Source organism: Emydura macquarii, unplaced genomic scaffold (genome assembly GCF_026122565.2).
Source record: "Emydura macquarii macquarii isolate MOO-44397 ecotype Brisbane River unplaced genomic scaffold, CSIRO-AGI_Emac_v2 contig_3530, whole genome shotgun sequence".
Taxonomy (NCBI): domain Eukaryota; kingdom Metazoa; phylum Chordata; order Testudines; family Chelidae; genus Emydura; species Emydura macquarii.
Window position 1 is genome coordinate 4,311,394 of NW_027133667.1, and position 13,819 is coordinate 4,325,212.

The 13,819-nt window shown below is 43.8% G+C and overlaps 1 protein-coding gene across 5 annotated transcripts in view; it reads right to left on the reverse strand.

Annotated features, from left to right (window-relative positions):
- The window catches only part of BRAF (B-Raf proto-oncogene, serine/threonine kinase), a 108,587-nt gene extending 99,398 nt beyond the window's left edge, over positions 1-9,189 (reverse strand). For 3 of the 5 annotated variants that reach the window (XM_067536173.1, XM_067536175.1, XM_067536171.1), the window contains exon 1: positions 2,444-2,625. In XM_067536173.1, coding sequence (XP_067392274.1) covers positions 2,444-2,578 — 135 coding nt within the window. In that variant the 5' untranslated portion in view covers positions 2,579-2,625. Of the gene's footprint in view, positions 1-2,443; positions 2,626-7,744; positions 7,806-9,148 lie in introns of those variants that run through there. The other 2 variants (XM_067536172.1, XM_067536174.1) reach the window with 2 other exon arrangements.
- Positions 9,190-13,819: the final 4,630 nt, after the last annotated feature.

Sequence of the window (13,819 nt, forward strand, 5' to 3'; positions counted from 1 at the left end):
ACTAATCTAGATATTGACTCAAAAAAAAAAAAAAACCTCAGCTTCAGTTGCTTTATGAGACTGTATAGTAGGTACTTAAGAATGCCATTGTCTTTAAGAAAAAAGATAATTCTTCTATACAAATCTGTAATTGGGAACGTGACATAAAAAAGGAGGTTGTTAACAATTAAATAGCTATCCTTTTCAAGTGCAAAGTCGCCCCTCACAAAATGTGTTGGTAGGGAAGTGGAATTGTCTCCTGTTTCAGATCTCCCCAAAATATGCATGAGCTGAATATTGTCAAGTATAACATCACAAAAATGAATATATCAGGGCTGAATTAAGAAGTGCATTCATAATAGTTTCTCATTATAGCAACTAAATGTATCTGAAAGATGCTTCTTTATCTGTTAAAAATCTATTCCGTTTAAGACCTATGTACATTTGTAGATGAGCACACTACATGTATAAATCTGGTTCCCACTGTTCTATTCGTTGGGTTTTTTTTGTGTTTGTTTTGTTTTTTTACTTAAAACAAAAATATCTTTGGTCCAACAACAGTAGCCACATAATAACAAAATGTGATGCCTCTCTCTTTACATACACATCACTTTCTCTATTTTACACGATCTGTAGGAAGAGAGAGAGCATGCGCATTCACTCTGATGTTATGGCACTTAAATCTTAAACTGAACTGTAAATTCCTTTTTTGTACTGGAAATAAACTCTCAGTTTTAACGATCTATAAGCAAAATTTTGACTGTTGACATTTGTACTAGCCCAGAATGGTAAAATAATGCTACCAGAACTACAGTGTTAGAAAAAAATTATGACTGTTTACAGAAAAGAAGAAATATCTGACTGACAAACAGAACAGTGAGTTGTGAGATAAAGATTCTTATCCCTGCCTTAGACCCATTCCTTGAGTTTTCCCATCTGTAAAGTGTACTGTAAACAAAAAAAATATTTCCCAGGGATTATGTGATGCACAAAACTGATATGTGTTTGTGAAATACTGAAACCTTTGGTTAGAGCATGCTATAAGTAAATATGAAAGCACTTTTACCATTGGGGTAGGAATATGGCTTCTGTTCAGCCACTGACATAGCTGAAAGTAAAGAGCCTAAAAGGAGAGTATAATGATCCAGGGCACCTAGATGCCCGGCTCCCAAATCATTCACGTGCTTTTGAAAGTTTTATCCTCAGCAACTGATGCACCAGACCAGGAATCAGGGCTCTCAACCCAACTCTAGAACTGATTTGCTGTGTGACGCTGGCCAAGCTGCTTTTTCTCTGTGCCTAAATCTTCCAAAACCTTAAAATACTTTGCATATCTACAGCATGTTCTATCCCAAGCGCTGAACAAGTTTTGCAAAAAGTGATTTAAACCTCAACACCGCAGCAAGAGAGAGATTATTGCCTCCTTTTAACCATCCTGTGTCTGTTTCCCAATCTGTAAGAGATGTGCCCAAAGTCTCACAGTCAGATACGAATTTGCACCCAGGTAATCTTGCACTCCAACCCAGGAGCAGACTCACCCACCTCGGGCTGCAGCAGAGATTAAGCTCACAATCCCGCAGACACACACAGGGGTCCCGTCCCACTGACCTCCAAATCGTCAAGAGCCGACCCGCGCTTTGAGATCCTCAGGTAGAAAATGAACCGACTGCAAAAGCCTACTACAGCTGATCAGATGGACCCCGGCCGGGGGCAGACCCCGAGACAGACCCCTTGACGCTGCACCTGTCAGCGGCCCGACACCAAAGCGAGGCGCGCGCGCACTTCTCCATGTCTCCGGGCTGCACCGGGAGGCCAGGCGGGAGCCACGTCCAACGAGCCGGGACTCGGCCGAGACGTGTCCCCCGCCGAGCCCCGGATCCAGGCCCCGCGCCGGAGCCACCGGGCGCCGCCCGCACTTGTTGAGCAGGAGGAGCGTCCGTGCCGGTGGGAGGGGGGCAGCCTTAACCCTTGGGAGCCAGGTGCTGTCGCCAGGGCCCGGCGCAGAGCGGCCGGGGTGACCCGGAGGAGCGGCAGCAAGGGAGGCGGGCGCAGCTGAGCTGAGCAGCCCCGCTCCCAAGCCGCATCAGCGGAGCAATGCGGGGCGGCCCGGGCCGGGCCTGGAGACGGCCGGGGATGCCCCTCCGCCGCGGCCTCCCCCTGCCAGGACCGACACCGCCTCCGCCCCCCACCCTCTCCCGGTGTATGAGGGCGACACCCCGTCCCGCCGCCGCCGCGCCCTCCATCGGGGTCCCTGGGTAGCCCCGGCCTCGCCGTGCGCACCCCGCTGCCGGGCCGCCCAGCTGAGAGTCCCCTCCCCGGGGCCGGGGCCGCGCGCCGTGCACCTCCACGCCGGTGGCGGCAGCTCAGGCCCAGGGGTGGTGGAAGCCCCCGGCGAGCGGCTCCACAGGGTCCCCACGTATCCCGCGCGGCGGCGGCCCCTCTTCCCCCTCCGCTCAGGGCTCACCTCCTCCGGGATAGCCGGCTCGCCGCCGCTGCCCGCCGGGTACGCGGCCCCAGCTCCGGGCGGCGGCTCAGGCTCCATGTCCCCGTTAAAGAGCGAGGCCCCCTCGACGCTACCGCCGCTGCTCAGCGCCGCCATCTTGGGTCGAAGCGCTGGAGGAAGGGGAGAGGAGGGGGAAGCGGCGGCGATCCGTAGTGGGGGAGCGGGAGGGGGGAGACCACACAAACCAGAAGAGCTCCCAGCGGCCCGCGCCACGACACGTCACACCCAGCCCGTGACGTCACCGAGAATAGTCGCCTCAGCCACTGCGCATGGGCCGCTAACGTCACGGGGAACACCTTGACGTCACGGCGCGACTATACGTCATCCAGGGAACTCAGAGGGCACGGGACGTAACCCCGCCCCTTTCCCGTAAGCCCCTCCTCCTGAGCCCTCCATCGCTAACGTGCATCAGCCGGGTCCCGACGCTTTCTAGCTCCCCCGGCCATCCCCACAGCCCTCTGCGCAGCACCCCCACCTCTGCCCCAGCGCCCTTTCCCCTATTCTCCTCTGTACACAGAGCCTCATCTCCATAGCCCCCTGCTTCCAGCCTTCCCTCGGACTTTCTCCTCTGCTCACACAGAGAGACCCCCCTCAAGACTGTTGTCCCTTAGCTCCCCCCAGACAAGCCCCTCTCACCCTTGTCCTGTCTTCCTTCAGGCAGAGACTGCTTCCACTTCACACCTGCTCTCCCCTAGCCATGCAGCCATTCCCCCACTGTCGTCTTACCCTCCTCAAGGCAGGAAATCCCACTAATAGGGTGTTAGCTTGTTGACACTTCACTCTTCCAACCTAGCAATTAGTAGTATAAAGCACAGAACTAGCAACAGCATATTTTCCATCTAAAAATACACCCTTAGCAAATCCTGCAAGGGCAGAAAGCACAATGACAAGTCACTGGTAGGAGCAGAGTACTAACTTCTGCTAGAGCAGGGTCTCACTTAGGAGAGGGGATTCAGAAGATTAAACTCTGGCTGCCTGCTCTAGGAAGACAGTCTTCCAAGAGAGGAATGGGGGTTCAAAAGCAACAACAATACATCAGAATGTGCTACTCGTCTACTAACTGGGTACACCACAAAGCATGAAACAGCTAAAAAAAAAAAATCCCGAACCCCTTTGTACTGAGAAAATATTACATTAAAAAAGTCATTTGTAAAGAAGAAGAGTGCTTTCCTAGGGAGAATTTAGGCCAATTTTTTCAGCTGTGTCCATTGATTCTGGGGTGCCCAACCTGATTTCTGCTTAGGGTCTGATTTTCAGAGGTGCTGAGAGCCTGCAACCCCCAATGACTTTTTTTTTGGAAACTCAGGCCCTAGATATCTCAAGTTGGACACCCAAGGTAAAATCCTGGCCCGATTGAAGTCAATGGGAGTCTTGCCAGTGATTTCAGTGGGACCAGGATTTCACTTCTGAAATTAATGGCCAAAATGTGGATATAAAAAAGGTGGGTAGGAGACAGGTAGATGTGAGCCCTTTCAAATTTACAATCACAATTCTGGAGATTTTCATACATAAAATATTCTCTTCTAAACTATAGTATATTATAGAACCTTAAGACATTGATCTTGCCGTAGAAGCCAGTGGGGCTACATATAGGCACAGGGGGCTGCCTATGCAGATCGAGTTGAAGGATTGGGGCCTACGGGTGCATGTTTAAGTATTAAATATTAGAAGAGTCCAAAATTAAGATTGCACATATAAAATCATCTTTGACCCCTTTACAGTACTGTCCCTAATTACATAAACTATTTCCCACACTGTTGTCAGAAAAAATGCATAGTTATTTGTATTTGCATAGTTAATTGTTATATTGTTAAATTGTTAACATTATTAAAATAAATTTCCAAGAGAGATAAAAGTCTAAATTAACAATATACCAGATTATGATCATGAACAATTTATGTACAATAATGGGAATATATTGCAAGATGCTACTGTCTAAAATGTATTAAACTAGGATGTATCATTTGAGAAACATTATGTAAGCATGTATGTGAGACATCTTTATAGATATGCACAAAAGGAACAGTTAAAGGGACTCTGCTAGCTTGAAAAATCAAAGTTTTCAGACATAATTGTAACTAGCGTAGATACATTTAACACCTAAGATTATTAAAACAGAAAGGAGTTAAAAACAAAACACCTTTAATTTTTTCAGTTTGTTTATTGACAGCACTTTGGGCCTGATCCTCCAAACATTTATGCCCATGCTTAATTTTATTTATGTGCGTAAATATTTGCGGAATCCAGGTTTTAGTTGCTGTCTTACTGAAAATATTCTCATGATATACTCAAGAAAGTAACAGAAAAACCCTATGCATATTTTTAAAAGGATTACCAAAAATACAACAAAACAAACGAACAAATCAAGCCATACTATTTAAAAGGATGTTCTGTCACAACCTGGAATATTTTAAATGAGTCAATTAAAGAGATTCAAGTTGACAGCATCCCTTTGAGGGGGCATGGGCATCCTTAGCTTTTGCACTGCCTGACATTTGACTGCTTAACCATGCAATCTTCTCATTCTATTAATGTAGTTTTAGGATGCTGAATACTGTATAAAATTTACTCTGTGTACACACACACACACACACACACACACACACACACACACACACACACACACACACACACACACACACACACACACACACACACACACAGTAACTTTTGATTTTACATGGCACCTTTCACACTCAAGTTAGTGCTTTGTAAAAGCAGTTGGAAATGAGTTAGGTTCTGGTAATACCATAACTGTGAAGTAAGTGTAACAGCTATTTATTGTATGAGCCAATAGCTCCCATACAGTCTGGAACATTAGATCGTGTTTTATTAAGAGGAGGAAATTTGGCCACAGGTCTGGGCAAAGCCTACGCCGTTCAAAATGCCACATAATATTTAAATCCCACCTGGACAGCCACCAGAGTTATACAGAAGGGATTTGTTTAACAAGTCATCTGACCCACTACATCTTAACAACACAGCATCACCCTCTTAGAGCAATACAGTATCATCACTGAATAGGAGCACAAATTCTTGTATCACAGGTGGCCCAAGTGCTACCACCAGCTAACCACCACTGTATATGAGAACCAAACATAAAAACTAAGTTACTTGCCAAGTCTGAAACTTTATGCCTAACAAATCTGTGTTCTAGACATACTGTTGAAAAGATAATAATCAACAATGCCCTATGTGGGATAAGAATCTGAAGTTGGCAAAAAGTGTGCACAGACTGTAAACAAAACACAGATTAGGAAATAAGTGTAACAATGAAGATTAGAATGTTAGAGAGATTTCCCTGTACTTGTAAGGAAATAAAAAGAAGTGCAGTATTAAGTACTTATCTGGCCACATTCCTTAAGTAGCTGATGTTAATGGAAAAGTCACTGGATTAAATTCATCCCTGGTGTAACTCCTTTTGCTTCAATAGAATTTACCACAGGGATGAATTTGGCTTCACTGTGCAAATCTTAGTCATAATCTATGTTTTATTCTCTAAACAATTTACAGTCAGGGTATAAATCTAACACCAGCACCAGTAGCCTACCCTCAATCTACACTTTTTTTAGTACTTTTTCAACTGCCTTTAATAATTCCACATTGCTTTGTTCTTGTGCATTTGATTTTATCAGGAGGTTTGTATGCACATGGAGAGTGTTAGTCATACTATGTTATTATTATTTATTATTTATACTGTGTAGCACATTAAGGGCTGCAAGAATGAACCTTAATGCTGCCAACTGAGAACCAGACCTAGGATTAGAGCCAAGAGTTACCACCTAATACACATTGTGTGTATGAGGTGGGGTGGGGTAGGGTGGGGTGGCGGTTGTTTGCTTGTTTTGTTTTTAAATTAAAAAAAAAAAGAGAGAATGTAATGCTGGTAAGAGATGATGGACTGAGAAGAATAAAAGCAGAAATCTACTATTCACACTGTATCTCCTGACTCTTTGGGAGAGGCCACATCTATTGATGAATGTAATTCACATTTCGTGGCCCCCTTTTACACTGCGTCATCTTTGGTTTCTCTGTTTAGCCTGTCAGAAAGGAGGCTAATCAGAGTTAAATGTAACAGTGCTTTTTGATGATGTGGAATTTTGTTCACTAGGGATCGACACCAACACTCCATTTGCAGAGGCTACCAGACAAACATTTTCTGGTACTTCCAGTCACTATCAACATAAGTCAAAGTCAAATTAATGACCTAGTTGTGAAAGACTCTGTTTTTCCATTGCCCAACTCTTAAACCATCCAGACCTCTGGATGAGTCATTCACAGATGTAGTATAGACAGTCTAACTGGTATAATAGCAAGTAATTTGTATTTGTAAATATAAAAACCGGCCCCTTCCCAAGGAATGTGTACTTATGCCATTTTGGCATCAACTTTTTAAAGTTTTTTTCAGAAAAAGATTAAATTCTGATCAGAAAAATAAGTTGGTTAGGTAGTTAAAGGGCACAGACATCATTTAGATTACCCAACAGAACCTTTACTGATCAAATCAACACATGTATTTTAAGAGAAAATGTTCAGCCAGTAGAAAATAAGACAGTTTACTTAACAGTGTCTAGCCCAGTGTGGAAATATGAACACATCAGCTGTCCTTCTACAAAGAAATCAGATTACTTTGCTGGGATGCTCAAAAGAAATTAGTGTTCAGTAGTGTGAAAAGGCTTCTCAGTCAGATCTAAGCTAGGTCTTGGTTGCCATTTCCTTTCCAGAGAAGAGAGCATTTTAAAATAAGTAAATGATAAATAAACAAACACCCACCCACCTGTATGGTACATATGCATAACATAAATCTTTCAGCTTTTTATCCAAATGGTTAGGCCAAAGCTTAGGTTTTTATGTAGGTTAATATATTGGGTTAGACAGATGAGGCTAGATTTTTAAGGTATTTAGGCACCTAAAGATACAGACAGGTGCCTGGCTGAATTTTCAAAAGCCCCTAGGCTCTTTTGAAAATCCCATTACCCACCTCTCTGCCTCTTTAGGCTTCTAAATACTTTTAATCCAGCCCACTGTGCCAAATCATGGTCATTTTCTTCACACAATGCCAATGAAGTTCACTGGTGGTTAGCAAGGGATGCAGGAGTTGCTCCATGCCTTTCAGCATTTGCATTTTCCCAGCACACATTTAAAATGTGCAGAACTAGTTTATCAACTGCAATGAAATCATTACAAATAAGCCTTCTAAAAATATATCAATAAGTACATGGCACTTTTAAATGCAAGAACATGGAGCTAAAAATACATTACCGTGTATATCCATCCATCCATTCTTCTCTGGAGATTACTGTTTGTGCATCATGTCCAATTCTGAATCCCAAGAGGAAGGAATCCAGGATGGTGGTGGAACTCAGATACTGCTAATAGGATTTTGCAACTACCTTCTCTGTAACCTTGCCCAGAAAATTTGAGACAGGGCAATAGTTAGCCTGATTACTGGAATGCTACCATATATATTTTAATACTGGACAGAATTGTGTGTACTTCATAAAGGTAGCTTGCCCTCCAGGAAGAATGAGTGGACACTCCTGAGGAGTGGGCACAGAAGCCCTTCACTTGCGTTCACCATCCATTAAAGGCTTGGGGGTCCCACTCATACAATGTAGCTGTTACATCTTTCAAAGCTTTCAGGAGATCCCTGTCTGACTGCTCCGAAGTTAGACAGTGAGGAAAGCCTGGATGCTTTGCTTTTTTCTGTTATTGTTTCTCTGTTGATCTTGTTGCTATTTTCTTAGCAGAACGTGATGACAGTTCTTCACATCCTTTGAAGCCTTTAGCTGAAGTATCCTGCAGTTCTGCAATGCTGTTGAGCCTCAGACTTTTGATGCTTTTCTTTTATGTCCTCTGTATGGAAATGAACTGATATTTGGCTGGGAATAATTGACTGGCAGCTGAACAGTTCTCACTAAAGTTCTCTTCTCAGTCCATGCTCTCTCTTTCCCCTCAAAATGCACAAAATGCTGCCTAGTTCACATATGCTTCTTGTTACAAAGACTTGATACTGCTTCCATTCAAGCCAATGAAAACATTCCCATTAATTTTTCACTGTATAGGATCAAGCCCTTAATGCTTAGGGAACTAAAGAACTATAACCCAGACCATTTAACAATATAAAACATTTATATCACAAATAAAATGGCCTTAAATCATTACAAAAGTTACATTTTCCTCAAACCAAAGTACAATTTCTCTACTGCCCAGTGACTTTGAAAGGCTGCACTTCAGAACCCAGCTTTCAGAGGTTTCACATTAGTAGTTAAAAGATTTAAGTTAAAAACTAAATGTTAAAAATGACACCTGTGTGTTTTATACTTGAAATTATCAATATTCTTTATGTATAAACATTCTATTTTTTTTTAATTCTTTGGACTATTAATTTAGAAAACTTCAAAGCTTTTCCTCTTTAATATATATGCTTTTTATATTTATTTAAAAGAAAGAAGGAGAGTCCATAAAGTTCTTAACTCAGTTACCATTCTTATATTTTAAGGAATAATTTTCTAAATAACCCCCTTTAAAAATAACTTTTAATTTGTTATTTTTGGGAGTGGTAAGAGGAATATTTACCCAGCCACAAGCTTTTCACTTGACCCAGATTGAAAATAACTTTGCAGAATCATTTCTAGTAAAACATTACTATGAAATACAACTCACACATTTACAGTGACCTTTGGAAAGCAAAAGCCAAAACATCTCCCTTTCGATGGACTATGCACATAAAGGATGGTCTTGGCAGCTAGGACGGTGGTCAGATTGCACCATATGTTACATAAAGGGGATGGGCCTGGAGCACATGTCATTAGCTACATGCCCTGCATGTTTTTCAGCAGACTCACAAAACAAAAACCACACACACCAATCCACTTCCTCTTCTGCTATAAGTGATTTCAAGTTCCAACTGTCTATGTGCTGAGCCTCAGCCTATTATCTCCTGCCTCTGCACCCTCCTGTAATCACTTACGCTGTAGAAATATGAGACACTTGAAAAGTCTAAGCACTTATGCAGTAACACAGGTAACTTCAAAACAAGCCTGATGGAGGTGACACATCAGGATTCATTAATAGAAACAGTTGAGTCCTGAAGTCATCATTAAGGTAAGAGAGGGAGGAGGCAGCTATGGGAGAAGGAGATAGGGAGGGTTGGATAGACTAGAATAGAATATTAGCTGGAGAGAGAATGAAGCAGCAATGGGAGTCACCTGGGGAGGGGGTAGAGTGGCAATGTATATGGGAGGCTATGCAAAATGGGAAAGTGAGAGAGAGAGAGAAAAAGAAAAAAAAACAAACAAAAAAAAAGCAGATGCACTACCTGCTTTGTTTTTCTGAAATGGGGATCAAATGCCATACTTGATAGAATCAGCCAAGACTTGTCTGTTAGCTTGCATTTCTAGTTATGCTCCTCATAGCTTTGATTTATGCAGTCATGCAGATATCTGTTTTTTTAAAAAGTCTAGCATTAACAACTCAGATGTCTCAGCATTTTAAGTGCTGAATGGTTGTAGTTTCTAGTATTATACTTCCACTTTAGACAGTCACATTTCATATCCTACAACCACTTAACTCAGCACAAAACATAGCTTAAAGAACTCCCTGGGCAGCAGGAACGGGCATTTCAAGGATTCCGTGTAAAACAGTTTCATCTGGTGTTCAGACATTTATACAACTTGGTCTTAGAAATTTCTTCCACAATTCCCAGGCTTGAATTTTCTGTCTTTGTTTCCTTGAGCTTTCCTTCTGACCCCAGCACCTACTGTAATTTGACTTTTTTTCCCAGCACTTTCAAGGAAGTGAGGTCCTTCCTGCATCTCTGAACTAATGTTAACAGATGAGCAAGTGTATGCACCTGCTAACTCAGTTTATTTGTTCAGTTTTTAGCTCTTTCGCAGAACAGCAAAAGTTATTAGGGATTATATGGGTCTGGAGTTACGAAGCTTTAAGACAAAGAAGAAACTAAATCAGTACAGTGACTCTCATACAGAAACTGCAGCTTTGGAGTGGGGCAGTGAAATAGTGTCCAATCAATGGGCATTGCTATAAGAGATGTTAGGGGTATGGTTTTTATGACTCTCGCTGCTATCTCAGCTGGGAATTCTTTGCAATCATTCCACGTTAAAGTAGCTGACTGGAAGTGATCCTTGTAGCTCCTGTCAGGGAGAGTGGACATTTCCTCCCCACTTCATCTTCAGAGGCTGGCCTTCTAGCCTGCCCAGCCACCTTATCTTCACTGTTTTATTTTCAGAGTCCTCTGGAGTAACAGAGTATCACATGATAAGAGCAAAGAACAACAGTGTGTCACAGTGATGGGGCAGTCTGCCCCCTTAGGGATAGTGATGCTTAGGGGTCAGCCCATCTCTGGTTACATGGCAAGGCCCTTTAAGATTTTAGGAGGTTTTGATGTAGGCAAAGCGGTATTGTGGGAGAGGAAGCTATACCAGAGAATACTAATATTTGGGAGAAAGTCACTTACTGTTTAAGGGCCTGGGACCAGGAGACTTGTAGAGTGGGTAGAGCAAGGCGCTCCTCTCTGCACTGGTGGAGGAGAAGGGGACTAGCATGTATGCTGCCTCCTCCCACACAGCAGGGCAGACATCAGCAAGAGGAGGTCTGCCTGTTGAGTCTTCTTAACCTGAGGGTGCAAAGATTAATTGGGGGTCAGCTGGAGGAGAATTTACAACTGACTTACATTCCCAGCTAGCTGCAGGAGGTGGACTGGGGCCTTCTGGCTTAAGGAGACTGAAAGTGACTGCCTAAGGGCTTGTCTTCATGTACACGGAGCCATCCCTAGGGTCTGACGAATCAGAGCGACCGCCTTGGGCCCCATGCTTTGCTCCAGGACCTGGCAGGAGGTTGGCAGCTACTGCCAGGGTCCAGGCTTTGCCCCGGGCCCCACACCTCCCTAGGAATGGCCCTGCATGTACAGCAGCTCAGCTGCACCTGTGCACCTATAGTGCTTTAGTGAAGATACTACTATGCCAATGGGAGAGCTTCTCCCATTGCTGTAGTTAATCCACATCTCTGAGAAGCAGTAGCTATGTCGGTGGAAGATCTCCCATCGACATAGCGCTGTCTACACTGGGGGTTCGGTCAGTATAACTACATTGCTCAGGGGTGTGGATTTTTCATATCCCTGAGCGACATAGTTATACCAGTATAAATCTGTAGTGTAGACCTGGCCTAAATTACAACCCAGATCCAGGGAGGAGAGCTGGGGACTCCTGGATTAAGGAAAGTCAGGGAGTGACCATTTTAAAGTATAACCCAGGCCACAGAGAGGGGGTTGGGAGGCCTCCTGAACAGGGGCAAGAAAGCCAACCAGGTCTCTTATATGGACCCAGATGGGGTGTGAATGGGGGCTACTAACAAAATGAGTTATGCTGTACAGAGAGATGTAATAAATCAGACCCCACGAAGGGGATACATGTATTGAACCAGTCTAATTTAGATAATTGACTGAAAAAACCCAAGGGGGAGCAGAGTGCAATTCATAGATTCTAAGACTAGAAGGGACCATTGTGATCATTTAGTTTGATCTCCAATATAACACATGCTATAGAAGGTCTCCAAAATAATTCCTAGAGCAGATCTTTTATGAAAAACGTCCAATCCTGATTTAAAAATGGTCAGCAATGGACAATCCACCACAACCCTTGGTAAATTGTTCCAAAGGTTAATTACTCTCCCTGTTAAAAAGCTATGTCTTATTTCCAGTCTGAGAGGTTCTCAAACTGGGGGTTGGGACCCCCTCATGGGGTCATGAGGTTATTATGGGGCGGGTCGTGAGCTGTGATCCCTTATGCACGTCGTGGCTGCAGCTGTCAGTGCCGGGCATGGCTGACAGCCAGAGCTCTTCAGAGAGAGCTCTTCAGAGAGAGCCGGAGAGCACCGGCTGCTTGCTGGGGATTCGAAGGCAGCACCGCCCACAGCAGCAGAGCAGAAGTAAGGGTGGCATGTCATGGGGGGAGGAGGGGTCATTTTTTGGGGGGAGGTCGGGTCATCACAGCCTGAAATATTTTCAAAGGGGGTCCCAGAAAAAAAGTTTGAGAACCCTCTAGCTTCAGCTTCCAGCCATTAGATCGTGTCACACCTTTCTCTGCTAGATTGAAGTGCCCATCATTAAATATTTGTTCCCCATGTGGGTATTATAAACTGTGATCCGTGCACTAGCAGGGCTGTGAGGGGTCACGCTGGAGGGCAGTGCACCAGACAGTAATTTTCTTCAAAGGCTGAACAAGGATCCTTATTAGAATAAAGAAAAGCCTATTATCCCCCTTTTCTGCTTCACTGCAGAGTTTCTACCTAAAGCTTTCCCCAGCCTGTCCTGCCCAGCTTCCTACTACAGAGTTAAAGCAGCAGCACTCATACTCTCAAACAGGTATTTTCACGTGAAGGGCCATTGTCCTTCCCCAACCCAGTGAGTGCCAGTTTGCAATGCCTGGGCTTTTACCCCGTTTATGGGTCAGGGAGCCCCAATCCTGATGTACAGGTTTTCCCTGAGCTGGAGAATCCCCCAAATAAAAGGGCAGGAATTCCCCAGCACAGGAGGAAAACCAGTCTAGGAGAGGGGGAGGCTTCTTTAGCACAAGCAAGGGATTGCTTCAGCACATGGAAGTCACATGCACTAGAGGGGTGGAGCTTACCTATATGTGTTCCATGCCCCCTACTTACCTGCCTGATGCCCTTCCAAGGTCCACCAACGTCCTGTGCTTCTCCCTATTATTCTATTACAGTTATTCCTCAACACACAGCCCTAGCTCCATGTTATCCAGACAGAAACTTCCAGTTGATGGATATGTGTCAATGAATGTTGTGTTAAGTGGTTTGGCAGAATTGGGTGTTCAATTTTAGCTGGGGATTTCATTAGTTTTTAGTATTTGTTCTTCCGGGATGCATTGAATGGTGTTTGGTTTTTAGTGGAAGTTGTATATTGTGATATATGTATATTAAAGTTGAGTACTGAGGGGGTTAATGCCACAATTAATAGTCTGTCCGTGGTAAAAAAGACTTGCTTCCATTTAGATTCTCCTAAGACACAATCTGCTTGTCTAGCATGTGGGAATCAGGCAACTGACTGAAATACTCTCTTGTTATCATTTCTACGAGTATCTGAGAATACTTGAGATGCAATAGACCACAGGCAATGTTCAATGATTTCTCAAAGGCTTTTGATGTTGTGGATTGCTTGAAGCCTTCAGTTACACTAAAGGCTTCTGGACCTGAGTATTCCTGTTCTAATTAGATATGACTTCTCCCTACAAAAGACAACAATTTGTTTCAGTAAATGAACACAACTCCCAGATACTCCCTAGTGGGGAAGTTCTGCAGGGC